Source organism: Myotis myotis, unplaced genomic scaffold, assembly GCF_014108235.1.
Source record: "Myotis myotis isolate mMyoMyo1 unplaced genomic scaffold, mMyoMyo1.p scaffold_m19_p_2, whole genome shotgun sequence".
Classification (NCBI taxonomy): Eukaryota; Metazoa; Chordata; class Mammalia; order Chiroptera; family Vespertilionidae; genus Myotis; species Myotis myotis.
The window spans coordinates 103,054,433-103,077,139 of record NW_023416324.1 but is presented as its reverse complement, the minus strand read 5'-3'; the positions used below and the strand labels follow the sequence as shown (position 1 = coordinate 103,077,139).

The following is a 22,707-nucleotide window of genomic DNA, read 5'->3' as shown; positions in this document are numbered from 1 at the left end:
AGTCATTTGGATTTGTGGTCTGTCACTCACACTTCCTCTTTCGTGGACCACGCTACACTATCTCTGCACACTCACGGGGGAGATCATGCCCAAGCACCTCATTTGCTTTTGTAACACTGTTTGGCCACAATATAAACTAGATAACAAGTCTCAATGGCTTGAAAATGACCATGTGTTTTGACTAACACATTGGTCCAGGAGTTTTCACCCTCTGTCAGTCCTGCTCTACTCATCAGATCCTACTCTTTCACATAAAACGTCATACCCCTAACACTTCTGACTCTGAATCTACTTTTGGTTCAGCAGACCACCAACCTCCGTACACTTATGCAGCCCCTCCCTCACCTGCAGTAGATTCCCAAAACCCAGATCCTCCTAAGTAGCAACCACCTTCTCCCTAGTCCCTGAGAGCCCAAATCCCGAGAATTCGAGTTCCAATACAGACTTTTCCCACCTAACACTCGCTCTCAGGCCACCAAAGGACCGCCTTCTTCAACAGCCTCTTCTATTCCTGTTCCCATTCTACCCCCAAGGGAGATAGCAGGAACTTAGGGTATTGTCTGGGTACACATCCCATTGTCTGTGTCCAACCTTGCACAGATGGAGAGGTGTCTCAGGTCTTTTTCCACTGATCCGACCACCTTTACTAAGGAATTTGAGTACCTGACCCAGTCCTATGACCTGACCTGGCACTAAATATACTAGTATGTCCTCCTGTCCTCCTCTCTAAGCCCAGAGAAGGAGCGAGTCTGGCTAGCAGCTCAGGACCATGCCGATACCCTCCATAGACAGGACACGGTGGCCAACCCAGTTGGAGCTGACACGGTCCCCCAGAACTGACCCGAGATGGGACTATCAGGTTAATTCTCCAGGGCGCGAGCTCTGTAGCCGCATGATCACCTGTCTCATTGCTGGACTCAAAAAGGCTGCCCATAAGGCAGTCAACTATGACAAACTTAGTAAAATCACTCAGGGCCCTGACAAAACTCAGCTCTTTTTCTCTCCCACCTCACTGAGGCCTTACAGAAATTTACCACCTGAGAAGCACCTCCCCAGAGGGAACCCTTCTTCTGAATACCCATTTTATATCCCAATTAGCCCCCAACATATGTCGCAAACTTCGAAAAATAGAAGTCCACAAATCCCTCAGAAAGACCTCGTTAACCTAGCCTTTAAGATCTTTAATAAGAGACGAGGTGACCTAAATCCAAAACAAAAGCAAGATCAGGCCAAGGCTGAGGCCCAGGAGAAGGCCTTTCAGCTCCTAGCCACCACTCTCACAAACCCAAAACAAAGCGCTGGTCCTCCAACCAAGCATAAGTCTAAGGACTAAGCCTTCTCTGGGCCCATGCTTCAAATGCAACAAGGAAGGACACTGGACCAAGTCCTGCCCTAACCCAAGACCCCTGCCTGGGCTCTGCATAAGGTGCGGAAGGGAAGGCCACTGGAAATCAGACTGTAGTCTGGCCCCTCCTGGTCGGACCTTGGACAGTCCAGCAAGGTCACCCTCTGGATCCGGTTTGGAGCTCCCAGACCTCCTGGGACTAGCCACCAAAGACTGAAGCTGCCCAGGTCCTGACAAGGTTCCTCAGACTTACATCACCAGGACAGAACCTTGGGTAACAATTGTGGTGGCAGGTAAGCCGATCTCCTTTTTCATTGACACCAAGGCCACTTATTCTGCCCTCCCTGAATTTGCTGGGGGCCCTTATCCCTTCCTCAGTCTCTATTATGGGGGTTGCTGGATTAATCTCACAGCCATTAGCCACCTCACCTCTACACTGCATCTTACTAGACACTCCCTTTATCCACTCTTTTCTTGTTCTACCTCAGTGCCCCACCAGGGCTACCGTGCATACCCTCATAAAGCCCAGTTGTCCCAAACCACAGTCACCTACCTCGGTTTTACTCTCACCCCACAAAGCTGAGCCATTACCTGAACACATATTCTCCTCCATGACTGTCCCCTCCTCTAGACAAGAAATACTCTCCTTTCTTGGGCTCGCTGGGTACTTTCACATCTGCATTCCCAACTTTAGTCTTTTGGAAACCCCATCTATGGTGTATCAATGGGACCCCTCACTGAGCCTTTAGATCCCAATGCCAGCATTTTCACCCCTTTAATGCTCTGAAAACTGCTCTCATCTCAGCACCTCTGTATCTCACCCTTCCAAAGAACAACTGTCTTTACTGCAAAACTGCAAAGGCTTATTTAACAGTCTTGCTACTATCAGAAGCTGAATTCAACATCACCCAAATCTTAAGATATTATCTCTAAGGAAAAATGTGACAGTTTTAAATCCAAGAGGCTAGAGGCCTGGGAACAGGCTGCTGGGCCTGATCCCTCCTTCCCCACCCCACCTTTTCTCCAGCCTCATATGCCTATACATAATTTTCCAACATCTTTGATAACTTAAAGGCTTTGGTGCATTGCTGGGTTAAATGATAAACATCTAAATATTTTAAAATAATATAAAATATTAAAACATTGATTGATAGAGAAGTTTTAAATCTGCCTACTCTTAGCTTTTATTACAGAAGGTCTCTTGTACTTCGTTGAAGGTATATTTTCTTGAAAGTAAGAGTGTGTTTAAAGTCTGTTCATAAATGTAAATGCTGGTTGTTTACTTTTTGGCTGGTTATTTGTGAATGGATAAAAGGCTTATAAAAACTGTAGGAAAGTTAGTCCAGTGATTCAATACCTGATCACCCCTAACATACTAAGGGATCCCTTCTCTCCTAGTAAAGCAACCCCACCCAGACTCTTTCCTGTTGCTTATGTCCTTAAGTTGAAGCCTAGACTTTATTTCCACCACTCATTCACAGTCCTTGACACTATCACTGAAAGTCTCAACAGATCTTTCTTCTTGGTATTTAGGAACTTCTCTCCCCATTTCTACCCTTAAAAGTCATACACTGCAAAGAACACTGAGTCACAGGACAATATAACAATAGGTCATCTCTAATCATCAGCTTGCAACATCACAATAAACCTAGAACTAACAAAGGGCCATTGGTCCCAACGGGTTGACTACCAAGTCTCCCCAGAAGCCAATGGTTATTTCCTACACCCAGGCCATTTTATTTTTAATCCAACCATCCAGGCCCAAGGCTTCAACTGCTCCTTTCCTTCCCTTTCACTTTTCCCTTGGATAACAACCCACTCTAGCATTCCACCCACTTTCACTGCAATAGAATCTCAATCACTTATCTGTCACCCCTTAATGGTAGCACCATGGCAACTACCCTCTTGGTTTGGATCACAGAACTGGGAAAAGGAACTTCATACCCTTTAGCCCACCTCTTCTCCCTACACCTTTCAGCTTGTCACCATTACCAGGGATTTTTCTTCCTCTGTGGGGAAAACATGTACATCTGCCCCACCAACTGGATAGGAACCCGTACTCTTATCTACCTATCACCCAATGTAGATGTGGCTCCAATAATCAGTCTTCACCTGTCCCTGTAACTCATCATATCTGACACAAAAGGGAAGTCCAGATAATCCCTCTCCTCATAACCCTCAGCATCACAGCAGAGATTGGAACTGGCAATATGGGGCTTAACCACTGCTCTATCTTACCTTGAAATCCTATCTCAGGAACTATAAGAAAGCTCTGGATGCCTAGCAAGGGTCAAAACTGGGAAAACAAGATCCTCACCCTCAGGGTAACCTATCCTCCCTTTTCATATAACTAGTCAGGCAACTTAGACCCCTGATCTTTTCCTCCCTAAAGATAACATCTAGACCTCAGCTGTATTTCAGCTTCAGGCCCAGAAAAGCAGCAAAACCAGACAAATGATACTGTGGCAGCCGAAGGACCAGCTTTTACCTTCCAAGTCACTCAACAGGACCACTTTTGAGCCTTCACCAGCCAGTCTTTCAGAGAAATCAGGCTGCTCCAACCCTTGCTCCCACCCTGAGGAATCTATACTGTGTTCCGGTCACTGACAATCAAATCCATCTTCCTATGATCTCAATGCCCCCTCTCAGCAGGAAGTAACTATGGAAGATATGACCTTCATCCCTATTAAACAAAAAAAGGCTGGAATATTAGGTCTGATCAAATAATTGAATCAATACTCCCTCCCCTGGGAAACTGACCTTTAGGCCACTTCACAATGGACATTCCACTTGCTTAGACCACATTCCACTTGCTAAGACCATTATGTCTCCCTTCCAGACTTTCCCAGGATCCAGACCTGCAAAGAGAATTCTCCACCCAGAAAAAGCCCACCTAGAGTCCTTTAAAAACCTCTGACTCCCCATCTTTAGGTGTTGGCACCATTTGGGTACTAAGCCCATTTGGTATCCAGATAACCTAATAAATTTATAATCCCTTACTACTTTGGCCTTGTGCATTCCTCCTTCAGGGACCCTAACAGTAAGACAATATTAATTCTACTTATACTTAAACATCATTCAGTTCTGAGATCTATACTAGACAATCACACACATATAATCTATGGTTGCCTGGGACAAGGGTGGGGGAAATACTAAATGGAAAAAGGGCATCAAGAAACTTTTTGGAGGAATACAGATGTTCTGTATCTTGATTATGGTGGTGATTAAACAAGTTTATACATTTGCAAAACTTATCAAACTATACAGTTAAGATGGGTATACTTTATTATATACAAATTATACTTTAATAAAGATAATTAAAAAAAATTGTTTGCTGAGCTAAATAATAATATTTAAGCATATATTATTATTAACCTGCAGAAATTTTTAAAAAAATAGAAAGACAGTAAATATTTGTTGGCCTGACTTAAATTATTGATAAGTTCTATGGCTATTAAAACCCCATAAATTATTCTGCTGGAAGATAAAAGCACACGTAACAACTGAAATGACAAATGCAGTTTTTGTATATACATCTATAGTTCTTTTGGGAAGAGACTAAATCAGGAAGACTTGAGTCAATAGTTTTAAGAAATACAAATAGATAATTCAGTAAGAAGTATTAATATACTTTCTCTTTTTCGATTCTTTGTAGAAATTTCTAGTATGCAAACTTGGTGATACCACTAGTTTTTAGCTTAAAAAAATCAACATACACGTAAAAGTACTGTTGACTCTTGATTAAAACATTCATAAAAGATATTAGTGGCAAGATTAAATCAAAATAAGAGATGGTCTCTAAACCAATGTTTCACATACTATATTTTGGTGGAAAACAGACCTGAACACATTTCATGAAAGATGGGTATGGCATTAAACAAACCTAAGTAATAAGAGTTTGAATAATATTAAATAAGTTTCTGTACTTTCTCACAGGTTTTAATGTGATAATGTGAACTGTGAATTCTCAAAAGAAGTTAATTAATGTAGTGTGTCCCAACATTATTTCAGTTAGGACTTGCTTAAGGTGTCACACTGTTATAGAACAATGGAAAGCTAGAAAAATTCTGGGACAAGTGGAATAGAGAAACTGATTCAGGAAAATTAAACAAAGCCAAAAAGCTTTGCAGGCTGCTTGTATCAGAACAAAGGGTTGGAGAAACCAAGATGGCGGCATAGGTTAACGCTGGAGATTGCTGCCTCGAACAACCACTTCAAAAAACAACTAAAAGATGGAACGGACATCATCCAGAACCACAGGAAGGCTGGCTGAGTGGAAATTCTACAACTAGGAGGAAAGAGAATATCATACCCAGACTCAGAGGAGGCGCAGTGCTGAAGTGAAATACTCAGGTGCGGAGTGCGCGCAGAGCAGGCTGGCGATGGAGGGCGCGGTTGTTGTTTTCAATCGGGAGGGAGTTTCAGACTCTGAGCTCCAGATCCGGGTGAGTCTCTAGGGACCCAGACTCAAACGGGAGAAGAGGGACTGTCTGGCTTTGGTCGGAACTCGAAGGCAGCTCTCTCTCCAAGGTTTGCAGTGGTTGCCGGGACTCTGTGAGGCAGAGCCCCTAGGGACGGAACTGAGAGCAGCCATAACTGCTTGCTCCACCCACCCTGTAGATCCCCGGGGACCCGCCCTGCCCAAGCCCTGCACAGAGCCATTTGCCGGATAGCCTCAGGCAAACACTAGATTAGCACCACCCTAGAGATCCAGCACAGAAGCTCTCCCACTGCAGACACAGCGGACTCTCATAGCCAGTTAGCCTGGAGGTCAAATCACCCCTGGTATTGCCGACAACAATCAAGGCTTAACTACAACAAGACTGCGCACAAAGACCACTAGGGGGTGCACCAGGAAAGCATAAAAAATGCGGAGACAAAGAAACAGGACAAAACTGTCAATGGAGGATATTGAGTTCAGAACCACACTTTTAAGGTCTGTCAAGAACTGTCTAGAAGCCGCCGATAAATGTAGTGAGATCCTCAAGAAATCTAATGAGACCCTCGATGTTGTGATAAAGAACCAACTCTTTATCTAGAAATTAAGCATACACTGACTGAAATAAAGAATATTATACAGACACCCAACAGCAGACCAGAGGAGTTCAAGAATCAAGTCAAAGACTTGAAATGCGAAGAAGCAAAAAACACCCAACTGGAAAGGCAAAATGAAAAAAGAATCCAAAAATACGAAGATAGTGTAAGGAGCCTCTGGGACAACTTCAAGCGTACCAACATCAGAATTATAGGGGTGCCAGAAGATGAGAGAGAGCAAGATATTGAAAACCTATTTGAAGAAATAATGACAGAAAACTTCCCCCACCTGGTGAAAGAAATAGACTTACAGGTCCAGGAAGCGCAGAGAACCCCAAACAATAGGAATCCAAAGAGGACCACACCAAGACACATCATAATTAAAATGCCAAGAGCAAAAGACAAAGAGAGAATCTTAAAAGCAGCAAGAGAAAGAAACTCAGTTACCTACAAGGGAATATCCATACAACTGTCAGCTGATTTCTCAACAGAAACTTTGCAGGTCAGAAGGGAATGGCAAGAAATATTCAAAGTGATGAATACCAAGAACCTACAACCAAGATTACTTTATCCAGCAAAGCTATCATTCAGAACTGAAGGTCAGATAAAGAGCTTCACAGATAAGGAAAAGCTAAAGGAGTTCATCACCACCAAACCAGTATTATATGAAATGCTGAAAGGTATCCTTTAAGAAGAGGAAGAAGAAAAAGGTAAAGATACAAATTATGAACAACAAACATGCATCTATCAACAAGTGAATCTAAGAATCAAGTGAATAAATAACCTGGTGATCATAATAGAATCAGGGACATAGACAGGGAATGGACTGACTATTCTTGGTCAGGGAAAGGGGTGTGGGAGATGAGGGAAGAGACTGGACAAAAATCGTGCACTTATGGATGAGGACAGTGGGTGGGGAGTGAGGGTGGAGGGTGGGGCGGGAACTGGGAGGAGGGGAGTTATGGGGGAGGGGGAAAGAAAAACAAATGTAATAATCTGAACAATAAAGATTTAATTAAAAAAAAAAGAACAAAGGGTTAAAACTTCTCACAAAAGAATGCAGAAGATATGGAAGGAAAGGGAAAAGAGGGCAAGGAATCTTAATTCAACTTCTCCTTAACCAGAGACTACTTAGTGCAAATCATCCTGGAGGTGTTAAAACAGCAGGGAGGAGTGGGAAGTATAGTTTTATCTCATCCCAACTGTTTAAACAGAAAAGCCAGAGGTCTAGGGATTTCATTGCCAAGTGCTTCTCATAAATTGTAGAAAAGCCATAACAAAAAAAAGGGGAGACCTTCAGAGTTAATCTGTATCAGGATAACTAGCAGATAATTTTTTTAAAAAAATTTATTGACAAGAAGGTATATAAGGCAGAAATCTCCCACCCGACTTGTTCTTCAGATTAGCTGTAAGCCCATCTGGGCTTCATAAGCCAGATGTAGAGATTTGCTTGCCTTGCTTAATAAATGTGCATGTTTTAATTTTTTAATAAATTCACATTAACACAACACAATTATTATCTGGATTCACTCGTTTGAATTCATTCCTATGAGCATGACAAGAATCAAGTGGGGACAGCCCTCTCCCTCTGGCTCAGGGGCTGTCTGATTAACACTTCTCTGGTGTCTGTGAGAGGGGCCTGTAACAACACTTCAGGAAACACTGTTGCAGGACAAGAGCACAACCAAGTCAATTCAGGTTTCCCCTCCATATTTTATATTCATATCTTTGGAGAAGGTAATTATGCCTTTTATTTAAAATATCTCCTCTAAAAATCTAAGAGAATCTAAATTGTTAATAAATTTTGATTTCTCAAGGGAAAATAAATATTGCTCAGATTTTCAGGCTTATAAGATAACTTAGGCAGTGGTTCTCAACCTTCCTAATGCCACGACCCTTTAATACAGTTCCTCATGTTGTGGTGACCCCAAACCATAAAATTATTTTCGTTGCTACTTCATAACTGTAATTTTGCTACTGTTATGAATCGTAATGTAAATATCTGATATGCAGGATGAATTTTCATTGTTCGAGACCCACAGGTTGAGAACCGCTGATAGAGTATATGTAGGGCCAATTGCCTAGCATAATTGATCCCACCTTCTAAAAATAATCAGCTACTAAAATCTGTGGGTAAAGTCAACCAATTATGAGTCCTTCCTTTAGTGTAAAGACACTTAGATTTAGTCCATCTCAAAAGCACTATTTCTTAACTATAAAATACTGTAACATATAAAGTTGGACTACATGGAATCTATTAAATTTTTTAGGTCTAAAAAATTAGATGAGGCAATACCACTATTCTATATGAGGTTTTCTCAAAAAATTGTTAGGTTTTATGCTATTTTCCAACTTATTGCATTTAATATTTATTAAACAGTTAAAGAGTATTTTTTAAAATTTAGCTTACATATTTTCAAAATCCTGTAGTATAAATTGTTTATACAACACCTCCCTTATATTTATCACTTAAAACTTTAAATATGAGCCCAGCTGGCATGGTTCATTGGTTGAGCATTGACTTCTGAACCAGGAGGTCATGGTTGGATTCCCAGTCAGGGCACATGCCTGGGTTGTGGGCTTCTCCCCAGTAGCAGGGGTGTGCAGGAGACAGCTGATAAATGATTCTTTCTCATCATTGATGTTTCGATCTCTCTCTTTCCTTTACTCTCTGAAATCAATAAAAATATATTTAAATAAAATTTTTAAATGTGAGATTCATTTTAAGAAGCAGATTTTTATATTCGTCTAATGTCTGAAGAATAACTCTATTTAAAAGACACCTATGTCTATGGACTGTGGAGAGAGGCACAATGGACCACAATTTAGTAAAGACTGAATACCTGAAAGCAAAGGATTATCATTCAACCAGAAGCAAAGTAGATTAACAAACTGTCTTTTCAACTGTTATTTTCAAAAGCAAAGGTTAGCTTTAACATTATGAGAGAACAATGTTCTAGTGGGAAAGTAGAAAGATGTTAATAATGACATCTAACAAGTATTCTTTAAGAAATTTTAATCATCAACAAATCAACAAACGAAAAGTGCTGGCGAGGATGTGGAATAAAAGGAACCCTTGTGCATTGCTGGTGGGAATGCAGACTGGTGCAGCCACTGTGGAAAACAGTATGGAGTTTCCTCAAAAAGTTAAAAATGGAACTCCCATTTGACCCAGTAATCCCACTTCTAGGACTATATCCCAAGAAATCAGAAACACCAATCAGAAAGGATATATGTACCCCTATGTTCATAGCAGCACAATTTACAATAGCTAAGATTTGGAAACAACCTAAGTCATTGATGGCAAACCTCTGACACGCGAACTCATTTTTTTGGTTGATTTTTCTTTGTTAAATGGCATTTAAATATATAAATATATAAAATAAATATAAAAAATATAAGTCTTTGTTTTACTATGGTTGCAAATATCAAAAAATTTCTATATGTGACACGGCACAAGAGTTAAGTTAGGGTTTTTCAAATGCTAACACGCCGAGCTTAAAAGGTTCACCATCACTGACCTACGTGCACATCAGCAGATGAATGGATTAAAAGACTGTGGTACATCTACACAATGGAATGCTACGCTACTATAAAAAAGAAGGAACGTATACCATTTGCAACAGCATGGATGGAAGTGGAGAGCATTACGCTAAGTAAAATAAGCCAGTTGGAGAAAGATAAATCATGATCTCACTCATATGTGGGATATAATGATCAACATAATTTGATGAACAAGAATAGATCCAGAAACAAATGGCAGAGGAAGGGGGGATTAGAGAGCAACCAAAGGACTTGTATGCATGCATATTAGCATAACAATGGACACAAACACTGGGGCGATGGGGGCTTGCCGGGGTGGGAATGGCTGCAATAAAAAAATTATATATATGAAATTTTAATTACTTACCTGTAATGGACCCAAGATAGAACTTGTTGTATACATGAAAAAGAGCCGAAGATAACTCAGAACATTTGCAAATGCAAACAGCCCTTCTGCCACCAGTGTAGGATGAAATGCATCCCAGTCTTTCCGATCAGCAAAGTCATGAAACTAAGGAAGAAAAAGCCAAAGGTAAATAGCTCTCTCAATTCAGTAAAATAAAAACTTATTCCAATTATTGAAAAAAAACAAACATTTTAATTATGTTTCCTTGTGGGAGGTCACTATGTTTTATAAATTTCTCTTCTTTTAATAGAAATAAGATTGTTTTAACAATAAAATATTTCTACACAGATGAGGCAATATCACTATTCTATATAAGGCTTTCCTAGAAATTGTTAGGTTTTAAGAAATTAAAGTTTTAAAAACTGTTATTAAACTTTTTATGAATAAATGTTTACTAGTTTTTCTTAAATTCCACAACACAAATTTTAAATACGTTTACATGTCAAATTATTACCTATCCTATTAAATTAACCTTGTCCCTTGAATTAGGATTCTAGAATAAGCCATAGAAGTTCTTCTCCTTTTTATATGCAAAGGAATGCTTTGTTACCTAGACATAGAGTGGCCACATGCTCCAACCACCTGGGATAGTCAGATTATGTACCAGTTTTCCTGGCATAATTATTAACAGCATCCATCCCTTTTCATTTCAAACTGTTTAAAATGCTTGATTAATATATGATTTGGGCATCCCACTTCTAGAGCTAAAGAGACCAGTCTAATAAAACAATGACCCTCAACTCTTTATTGAACTGTATATCTATGTATAACCAATTTTTATTTTTTAGTAATCTCAAAATTCTGGTCACTGACCATATTTAACATGTTCCTACTACTAATTACTTAAAAGAACAGTTTTTAATAAAGTAAAATGATGTTAGATAACCAGTTCACCTTTTATAGTTTATAAGTTAGTATAAAAACAAAAAAACAAAAACCCACACATAAAAAAACCCAGAAAACAGAAAATCCTGTATCATTTAGTTCTTTAAATGTGACTCCTCAGAATCTAAACTCTTTAAACAAAGACAGTTAACATTGGAATGTGTAAAACACTATATAATTAATTTCATTCAGATAAACTTTTTATCTCTGGCAGATATAAAGATATCTAATGCTAATTAATTGAAGTAACTTTGTGTTTTCATTTTAAGTATATAAAGGTTAATGAGGTACATAAACCTAGCTCAGATATAAGGAATCAGCATGTGGTAGAAAGAAAATGCCTAGACAGACCTGGATTTAAATCCAGTCTTGCTTGGTTCCTTACTGTGTGGACTTGGATAAGTTACTTAATACTTCTGAGCTTCATTTTCCTTATTGGAAAAAAGGGGATAAGGACAAAGAGTCTCAAAGAGTCCCTGTGAGGATAAAATGAGATAAGTATAAAGTAAGTATTAAACCATGGTGCCTGGCATTTAATAGATAACCAACATTCACAGGTAATTAAGATCGTTAAACTACTGGAGAGGAAGGAAGCAATGCGCGCTATTCCCTTGCACGGGATAGCTTTAAAATGAAAACACATCAGATACAGATTTGAGCCAATGGAACTCAGACTTAGGTAGCTAAATATCTCAGGTTTCTCCTAAAGAAATTTCACTTGTGTCTCCAATTGACATAGTTAATAGTCACCTTGTTGTGAGCAACCACTTTCAGGGCAAAGGTTGCCAAATAAAGGGAATTCATGACGAAACTGAGTTGATTACGAGATTCTTCTAAAAAGTCTTCCAACCCTTCATACCAGAGTCTTTTAATGTCTGACCAAATCATCCCTAAAAAAGAAAGAAAAAAAATCAAATAACGCTCTTACTTTCATGGAAAAACACTTTTAGGCTCAAAGTATTAAATAACATTTGCATCAGCTGTAGCCTCATTAAGAAGAAATAAAAAAAAAAAACCCTCTCAAAATTTGAAAGAAAATAATCTTAAGTTTCATATAATAATATCTTTCCCAGAGAGGGAGTAAAGTCAAACAAGCAGAAGAAAACAAATAAATTGATCACACACACACACACACAGACATCCCAAAGGCTCAGTTCCAGTTCCTTTCTCTATTCATACTCACTGCTATAGTGACCTCATCCAAATCTAGTCTAATGGCTTTCAATAACATATGTGTCAGACTTTCAAATTTATCTCTCTAAACTCAACTTTATTTATGTAATAATCAATATCTCTAAACCTCTCTAAAATCCCACTTGTATAGACACTTAGCTGCTCTGTCTCCAAATGGATGTCCTACATGTCCAAACTGAACTCTTAATCTCTGACCCTAAATTCACTGCAGTTGAAGACCTCCCTATTTCATTGGATGGCAATTCCATGCTTCTAGTTGCTCCATCCAAATTAATCATTCTTGACTCATATTTCTTTTAAACCACACAATCAATATAGTAGCAAAACCTTTTGGTTCTACTTTCAAAATATACTTAGGATCGAACCCTTCTCACTACCATTTCAATTTCAAGCCACTGTCATCTATTGCTTGAATTACTTAATAGCTTCCCTGGTTTCCCTTCTTTTATTCTGATCTCCCTAAAATCTATTCTCAACATAGCAACTAGAGTAATCCTTTTAAGATGCCAAGTGTTACTTTTCTCCTCAAAACCCTGTAGAAACTCCCAGAGGAGAAAGGATTGACTGCAGGTCAGAACTCTTTCTCCATGGGAACATAACCTCATGGTATCATCAATTATGAAAACATACCAGGTTAAGAAAAATAAGGACAGCCGTGTTCAACATTGTAACAATAACCACTCACTGGACACTGCCTGTGGACCAGGCTGACTGTGAGTGAACTCAGAGGCCCTGCAGGCACACACAGCAAGAAGAAAAGACATGCCGAAAAACAGGCCTCAGCTCCTATGTGTAATGTCTCTCCTAACGTAGGTGTGTGCCTACAGTGGGAGGTACACTCTTGGGCTTTATAAGACATTAGAGGCCTGGTGTATGAATTTGTGCATGGGTGGGGTCTGGCCGGCCCGTCCTCATCTGGGTTGGGTGGGCTGGGCCGGCCAGGGGGACGGAACATGGAAGGTTGGCCGGCTGGCTTCAACCCCAATTGGTGTGGGGGAGCTGATCGGGGGGGCGGTTGGCCTGGCAGCTCCACCCTGGTCAAACTCCCAGTCAAACTCCCAACAGAGGGGACAATTTGTATATTAGTCTTTTATTATATAGGATAGTTCCTGCTAGATTCGAGGCCTTTCTAGCTGGTGTAGCTCACACCCACCCATATGGCCTCATCTCATAAAACTGAGTGTACCCACTATGGGGTTTTGAAGCAGCCCCAAACTTTTATAAGAACTGCCAATAAAGACCTATTTGAAGCTGTCATGTGGTCTGCTGTACTTTCTGTATCTTTCTACAAAGCTCAATACAGCTGGTACCTATTGGGTCCTGTGAGTGAGAATGAGGTTGGGAACCCAAATCACTGCTGCTGATTGTGCAGAGTGGGCATTGCATCTTCCCTTATATCTCATTTTACTTGGAGTCAAAACCAAATGCCTTACAATGGCCCACAGAATTACACTGTCTCCTCTCCTATTGATCTTTCCTTCCATCACTCTGGTCACACTGGCCTCCTTGATTCCTTGCTGTTTTTTGACTCCTGCCTTCAGGCCTTTACACTCTCACTTCCCTTGGTTGGAAGTTCCTCACCCTGATATCATCTGGCTAACACCCTCACTTCATGTCTTTACCTACCACCTACTCTTATTGCCCTATTTAAAACTGCAAACCCCATGCTCCCCACTCCCAATCCCCCAACTATGCTCTCTTTCTTTTTCCTTAGTACTTATCATTTTTAAACATTGGATATAGTTTACTTAGTATGTCTATTATTAACTATCTTCCCCTCATTTTGGGTGAGCTCTTCAAGGGTAAGAATCCTAAATGTAAATGTCCTGAGTAGTGCCTGACACATATGGGTACTCAAAAAAAAAAAAAATGCTAAATGAATAAATACACACAGATAAAAACAAACAAAACTATGAAGAGCCAGAGGTTTCTTCATGGATACGTACATATATATATACTAGAGGCTCAGTGCATGAAATTTGTGCACCCGGGTGGGGAGTCCCTCAGCCCAGCCTGTACCCTCTCATAGTCCGGGAGCCCTCAGGTGATGTCCTACTGCTGCAGAGGTGGGAGAGGCTCCTGCCACTGCTGCTGCACTCACCAGCTGTGAGCCTGGCTTCTGGCTGAGTGGCGCTCCTTCTGTGGGAGTGCACTGACCACCCTGGGGCAGCTCCTGTGTTAAGTGTTAGTCCCCGGGTGGTCAGTGCATGTCATAGCGACTGGTCCTTCCTCCATTTCAGGGGTCCTCAAACTTTTTAAACAGGGGGCCAGTTCACTGTCCCTCAGACCGTTGGAGGGCCAGACTATAGTTTAAAAAAAAAACTATGAACAAATTCCTATGCACACTGCACATATCTTATTTTGAAGTAAAAAAACAAAACAGAAACAAATACAATATTTGTATTTGCATGTGGCCCACGGGCCATAGTTTGAGGACCCCTGCTCCATTTGGTCAATTTGCATATTAGCCCTTTATTATATAGGGTATATTCCTGGGAGAAGAATAATATAATCCAGGATCATTTTATGATACATTCCTTCATTAAGATATTTTTAAAGATTATGAAATAAAAAAATACTAGAGTGTTGCAACATAACATATGGCTGAATATCAAGTTAAGTCAATCAGAATCATTCTCTGGCTTACCAGAAGGTAGAATAGTTCCCCTGAGAAACACATGAAGCATTCTTGAAAAAAACTGTTCATAACATCTTAATTCTATAGTATCCATATTTTATGTAGAAAAAAAATTACAAATATTTGCAGATCTGGGAAGAAAAACACTTTTAAAAATTCCACTTGGTCCTTGGCTGGTGTGGCTCAGTTGGTTGGATGTCATCCCGTGCACCAAAAAGTTGCTGGTTCAATTCCTGGTCAGGGCATATACCCAGGTTGTGGGTTCAATCCCTGGTAGGCAGTATGCAGGAAGCAGCCAATGTTTCACTCTCACACTGATATTTTTCTCTCTCTAAAAATAAATTTAAAAAATCTTAAAATTCCACTTGGATGAGCTTCTATTTAAAATGAAGAGATAAGGGGAAGGGATAATGGGGGATAAAAACGTCCTATATAATAAAAGCCTAATATGCTAAGTGTCTGGTGGTCCAGTCGGCCATTCAACTAATCAAAGCATAATATGCTCATGAAATGTAAGGCCACTCAACCGCTCACTATGACGTGCACTGACCACCAGGGGGCAGTCGACCAGTAGCTATGATGTGCACTGACCACCAGGGAGAAGACGCTCTGACCGGTAGTTTAGCTTGCTGCGGGGTCCAGCCGACCAGGACTGAGCGAGATGGGCCGGAAACACCCTGGAGCCCTCCTAGGGTCCTTCCCCAGCTGGCCAACTTCCCATGTCCCTCTCCAGCCCTGTTTGTGCACCAGAGGGGTCCCTCAGCCTTGCTTGCGCCCTCTCACAATCTGGGACCCCTTGGGGGATGTCAGAGAGCTGGTTTCGACCCGATGGCGGCGGAACAACCAGTTGCTATGATGCTCACTGACCACCAGGGGAAAGACGCTCAATTCAGGAGCTTCCCCCTGGTGGTCAGTGTGCTCCCACAGGGGGAGTACCGCTCAGCCAGAAGCCGGGGATGAGACAGGAAGCCTCAGTGGCAACACTAAGGATGTCTGACTGCTGGCTTAGGACCACTCCCCACCTAAGCCATCAGTTGGACATCCCCGGGGGCTCTCAGACTGTGAGAGGGTGCAGGCCAGGCTGAGGGACCCCCCCACCCCAAGAGCACAAATTTCATGCACCAAACCTCTAGTAAAATATAATGGACAGCTAAACTATCTGAAATAGTCTACATTTTATGAACTCAAACACTGTGACACTAAAACACTAAGCAAAAAAAAAAAAAAAAAAAAAAAAAAAGCTTATAGAAATAAGTAAAATTGCATCCTGAAAATGCAATGTTATACCTTAGGGCAGTACGGCAAACCTATGACATGCGTGTCAGAGGTGACACGCAAACTCATTTTTTTGGTTGATTTTTCTTTGTTAAATGGCATTTAAATATATAAAATAAATATCAAAAATGTAAATCTTTGTTTTACTATGGTTGCAAATATCAAAAAATTTCTGTATGTGACACGGCACCAGAGTTAAGTTAGGGTTTTCAAAATGCTGACACGCCGAGCTCAAAAGGTTCGCCATCACTGCCTTAGGGGAACTCTTGACAAAAATTAGAGCATGAATTGGAAAAGATTTTTGATGAAAAAAAGGCAGACATTAAAGAATATTAAGTACCACCATCAGGTAGTTTCCCACCTCCTGTGCAACATCCCACAATAAAAATGCGACTCATACACTGGACATATTTCATGCTTCTAAACTGGACTGGAAGAACAAAGTAATTTTAAGCTACAGGTTGTCCCCCCAAAATGTATACACACTTTAACAGCTGATAGCTTAATTTTGAAAATGAAATGTATTTTAATAAACACTGACTTTATAATTATTCAAAGTGTATATATACATTTTTTTGGACTTTATATTATAAGCAATGCAATCACTACATAATCAACGTACCATATTTAGGGTCCTTCTTGTTTTGCTTTTTAGAATCAGTAACTAACATTAGTAAATTGCAATCTCATCATTTGAGGATTCCTCAAGGTTTGCTCCTAGGTCCTCTCTTTTTCTAATTTTATACTTTCTCCAGTGTCACATCCATGACCAATTTATTCACAGATAGCTGACTCAAGCTTACACTTCCTCATGAGCTTCAGACTAAGATATCTAATTGTCTGCCTGGCATCTCTTTGGGATATCTTGAAGCCTTTTCAATGTCAACCTATCCAAAACAACAAATCTCCAAACCTAGTACTGTTTCAAAATACCTATGTTGTTTAATAATCTTCCACTCCCTCATCCCCTACAGACTATGTATTTCCATGTCCTATTAGCTTTACTTTGTAAATACCTTTCACACCTATTTCATTCTCTCCTTTTCTATCACAACCACCCTAAATCCAAGGTACCATCAGCTTACACTGGAGTACCACAAAAGCCTCCTATTGGTATCCCTCCACCTACGCTTGCCACAACCCCATCCTCCCAAGCCTTTCTCCACACTGCAGCCAGATGACCTTTCAAAAGGTAAATCTAATCATGCCGCTCACCTACTGAAAAACTGCAATGGTTTTCCATTGTTCTTAGTATAGCAAAAATTACTTAACATGATCTAGAGCACACTCATGTCTATAGCTTCACCTTGAATCCACATTCCCTGCTCCAGCTTTATTCAGTAGCTCCTTTATACCATTCTTCCTCTTGCCAGGAGGCCTCTGAATTTAACTACTGTATCAGCCTAAAGTATGCTTCTCTCCCAGTGCTCCTGACTCCTGTTTATCCTTTAGATATTAGCTCATTTAGCACTTCCTCAAGACAGCCCTCCCAATCTAACTAGGTAAAATGCCCTTATAATACACTTGCTCTCCTAGCTCCATGACCTTTACTTAGTAGCACTTAACTCATTTGAAATTTTTAATTTGTATTTGTGATTCTCAAATTATTCTGTTTAGGTTGTTTTGTTTGTTTTTACCTTAATTAGACCATAAGCTCCATGAATGTTGGGCCATATCTGTTTCTGTCTGTGCTTGGACAAAGTAGGCATATACACATTTTAAAAATATAGTTTTATAGTAGGTGTTCTAACAGTAAAAAAATTTAGTGACATAGACACAGACAACAGTGGGGTGATGGCCAGCAGGAAGAGGGGGCCGGGGCTGGGTAGAGGTGGGCAAAAGGGGGTAAAAATAGGGGATCTATAATAGTGTCAACAATAAAAATAAAGTAAAAAATTAAGTGAAAGGATACCATTAATATTCTGTGCATTCACCAAAATATTTCCCTTTTTTCCCCACCTTAATTTTTAACCCTACCTTTTTCTGGAGTGCTAAGGAAACAAACAGAATACAAATGTACAAAAGTCAGTCATCATGAGTCAAAACTCCCTGTACTCATTGCATGAATTAAATTGAGCCAAGGAGTACCTTAGACAAGCAGGCAAATGATTCCACACATTCAGATTATAGATTTAAGAAAGTTCAGAGTGATCAAATTATGTAACAGGCTTGGAAGACATCCTTAGCAAGGTTTATTGTGATCTAAATGTTTTAAAGCAGAAGCTGTGCTGAGAAAAGTAAAATAATCCCAGGAATTTTACTGGCTTACCTCACATTTCACTGCTCTACTGAGGCAGAATATGGCTAGAAAATTAATCATATTGTATGTGTGCGATAATGTTATTGAAACTGCCAGTATGATTAAAAAGGGGTAGTTATAGTTTTACCCTAATGAAATTCAGTAACAGCAGCATATTTATGTTATATAAAGAGTGGAATTACTGAATTCAATCAATTTTTACTCACTGCTAGGAAATATAACTTTGATTTTATTCTTGTACAGATTTGGGTAAACTGAATCTTATTATAAAACAAAATATTCTTTCTTTCTCACTACCATTTAAACAATATGCTATAAATGAATAATATAAAATTTCCTTTCTTCATGACTAAGATACACACAACAATCTTTCATAAATAGTTTAAATGAATAGAGAAAGAAAGAGTTTCTTAGAGATTAGTTTCAGCCCAACATTTTTCAATCTATCCAAATAACTATACACAAATTTCACATTGAGGAGATCTATAACAATTCAATTTGGAACTATATATGCCGAAGTACAGTAGGTCCTTGGGTTACGTTGGAGATCCGTTCCTACGGTGCGATGTAACGTGATTTTCGCTGTAAGTCGGAACCCACCTACATAAGCACCTACGTCACTCACATGGAGCACATACACAGCAGTAATGAAATGAAACCGTAATGAAATGAAAAAAAATGTAAAAGAAAGATAACAATTCTTGACCTATACTTGTGGTAAATAAATACTAAAAACCATAAAGCACATATGTACATACGTCGAAATGACGAACATTTTTTTTTATAAATAAACTAGAAGTCTGGTGCACAAAAATTTGTGTACTGGCGGGGGAGGGAGGGTGTCCCTCAGCCCAACCTGTGCCCTCTCACAGTCTGGGACCCCTCAGGAGATAACCACTTACTGGCTTAGGCCCACTCCCCTGGTGGCAGATGGCATGCAAGATCCCGCGGTGCCTGCCCCGTCTCCCCCGGTCGCAGATGACAGGCCCAGATCCCATGCTGGGTCGGGCGGCGGCTCAGGATTGCGCTGCCGCCCGCCCCACCCGCCCCGCACACAGCAGGCCCAGATCCCATGCTGAGGTGGGCCTGCCGCCCACCCGGGCGGGGCAGCGCAGTGGGATCTGCCTGCAGTATGCAAATTTAATAGCCATCTTTGTTGGGTTAATTTGCATACTCTTCTGATAGGCTGATGAGCATAGTGAAGGTATGGTCAATTAGCATCTTTGTCTTTTATTAGTGTAGATGAGAGATGGCAACGTAACCACGAAACGATGTACGTCAAGTCCAACGTAACCTGAGGACTGCCTGTATAAATTTCTAGTATTTCCTAAATTAAAACATACCGTTTTAGAAAAAAGAACAGAAACAAAGGAAACAGGAAATATTAACAAAAATAAATTATTGTCTTTGATCTAAAGTTCAGATGTGTATTATTTTAACTTTATGTACCTAATGTTATTTTAAAATAGCTTTCATTTTTCAATTACAGCTGCCATACAATATTTCATTAGTTTTAGTTGTACACATAGTGATTAGACAAATAACTTAGGAAATGGATCACTTTTATAAGTCTAGTAGCTATCTGGCACCATACATAGTTATTCTAGTACTAGAGGCCCGATGCACGAAATTTGTTCAAGAGTAGGCCTTCGCAGCCACAGTGGACTGCCTCGATCCCTCCCTTGCAGCGGGGTGGCTGCCTCAACCCTTGCAGCCACAGCAGCTGCTTTGATCCTGCAGCTGCAGCCTGGCTTCATCCGGAGGTCATCTGGAAGGACGTCCAAATGGCCATTTGGTTGATTTTCATATTATGCTTTTATTATTAGACTAGAGACCTGACGCACAAAATTCCTGCACGGGTAACGTCCCTAGGTGTGGCCTGCAATCAGGGCCATCTTCCCCAGCTGCCCACATCTGGCCCCGCCCCCAGCTACCCACCCATTTCTGATTCCGGGTTCGCCATCGGGTGATTGGTGCCTGATGGCCAGGGGAAGGGACCGAGAGGTTGGCTGTTCCCGCCCGCTCACTGGCTCCACCCCCATCGCGGGTGGCCATCAGGCGATCGGAGCCTGCCGGCTGGGGAAAGGGACCAAGAGGTGGTCAGTGCGCCTCATAGTGACTGGTCCAGCAGTCTTTCTGCCATTAGGGTTAATTTGCATATTACCCTTTTATTATATAGGATAGAGGCTGGGTACACAGGTGGGGGCCAGCTGGCCTGCCCTGAAGGGGGTCCTGGATCAGGGTGTGGGGTCCCCATTGGGTGGGGTGGGGCTGGCTAGGGCAAGAGGCCGTGGGGTTTGCAGGCCGGCCCTGCCCCCAATCAGGGTGGGTGTCCCCACTGGGGGTGGGGCTGGCCTGGGTGAGGGGCCACAGCAGTTTGCAGGCCAGTCACGCCCCCAGCTTTGCCAGGAAGTACATCCGGAATGATGTCCAGAAGATGTCCGGTCTATCCAGTCTAATTAGCATATTAACCTTTTATTAGTATAGACTAGTGGCCTGGTGCATGAAATTCATGCACACTAAAAGGAAATTATAGAAAATATTTAATTATTGCTATTTGCCCTTTCTCTATAATAGTAGTGTCATAAATGAAAGAAAATTAGTAAAATGTATATGAAAATCTTCCTCCTGTCAGAGTCTGGGGTACACTCCCTGCCACCCGCGTGTACCTCGAAAGCACAAGAGTCTCAGACCCGGCTGGCCCCACCCCCATTGCGTGAGATTCAGACCCAACAGGCCCCACCCCCATAAAGCCCTGCTGGGCAGGGGGATGCAGCCTCAGGTCCCCCATCAAGCCCCGCCGGGTGGGGGGCGCAGCCTCAGGGTCCCCGTCAAGCCCTGCCAGGTGTGGGGCACAGCCTCAGGTCGCCTGGCGCACCCTCAGATCCTCTGGCCAAGCACCAGGGCAAGGGGTGCGGCCTGGGGTCCCCCATCAAGCCCCACCAGGCAGAGGACGTGGCCTCAGGTACCCCGCCCCGGCCCGGTGCCACACAGCCTCAGGTCCCTGATCACTCATTATGACTCGTTATGGCAACCCTGCCTCCACTATGAGCACAGCCATCTTGTTACAGGAACCCTGCCTCTGCTGTGAGTGCAGCCATCTTGTGACGGCATGATGGAGTGAGGGTCAATTTGCATATTATCTCTTTATTATATAAGACTAGTAGCCTGGTGCACGAAATTTGTGCACTGGAGTAGGGGAAGGGCCCCTTAGCCTGGCCTTCACCCTCTCCAATCTGAGACCCCTCAGGGAATATCCAACTACCTGTTTGTGTCCACACTTTTAACAGATAACAGCTCCGTTGTTTCTTTCTTATGCTTAAAACCATTGGAATTAGTAGGTATTCAAAGTGTGTATACATTTTGGGGGGACACCCTGTATATCTCTAGTCAGCGGTGAAAGAAACCAACAGCAGATTTGGAACCCCCAGACAGGGAACCTCGCTCACTCCCCATGTCTCCCCACTTCACTTTCCACCTTCGTGGGCAGCAGGAGAATCAACGTTTTCTCTCATTAATACAGAAAAGCACGTCCTGTCACCCGCTGCATGGCAGGAGTGCGCTAGGCCCCAAGCAAGCGAGGCTCAGTCAGGGCAGCCTTCACTCATGGGTGCTGGCACCCAAAGTGCACATTCCTTCTCTATAGTCGCCCTGACTATCCCACTGTTTCACTGAGAGGACGGAATTCCTCTCCACGTCTGGGTTCTTGATCTTGAATGCTGACCGAAGGCACCTCAGCGAGGGCCGCCCGCACCCACCAGGTGTGTCTGTCTGCACCTGCTCCTGCCTCAGCACCTGCATTAACCCCTTAGAGGTGATCTCGTAGCTGCACTGGCCTCTGTGGGAACAGGGCATCACCACTCCGCCCTCTCACTGTCATCTTACAGGTGCCCACCCTCAGCACCCAGAACACCCAGACACTCTCCAAAGGACATGAGCGCATCAGAGGGGATGTGTGCACATCCTGTGGGGGTGTTAGGCATGCTGGGTTGATGGAAGTACACTGGAGAGGAGGGGGAACTTGTGCACGCCTTGGTTTGCAACTGTTGCAGGTGCAGGAGGGTGACAGTGTGCTGGGGGATGTTTGCACGCCAGGGCGGGATGTGCACACTGGAGGCCTCTGGCTT

General features: G+C 41.8%; 1 protein-coding gene across 2 annotated transcripts in view; it reads right to left on the bottom strand.

Moving 5' to 3' along the window:
- Positions 1–22,707, bottom strand: part of TRPC1 (transient receptor potential cation channel subfamily C member 1) — a 168,863-nt gene that overhangs the window by 39,246 nt on the left and 106,910 nt on the right. For both annotated transcript variants that reach the window (XM_036349191.1, XM_036349190.1), the window contains 2 exons: positions 11,964–12,103; positions 10,290–10,433 (listed from right to left, as the gene is read on the bottom strand). In XM_036349191.1, the coding sequence (XP_036205084.1) occupies positions 10,290–10,433; positions 11,964–12,103 (284 nt within the window). The remainder of the gene's footprint in view (positions 1–10,289; positions 10,434–11,963; positions 12,104–22,707) is intronic.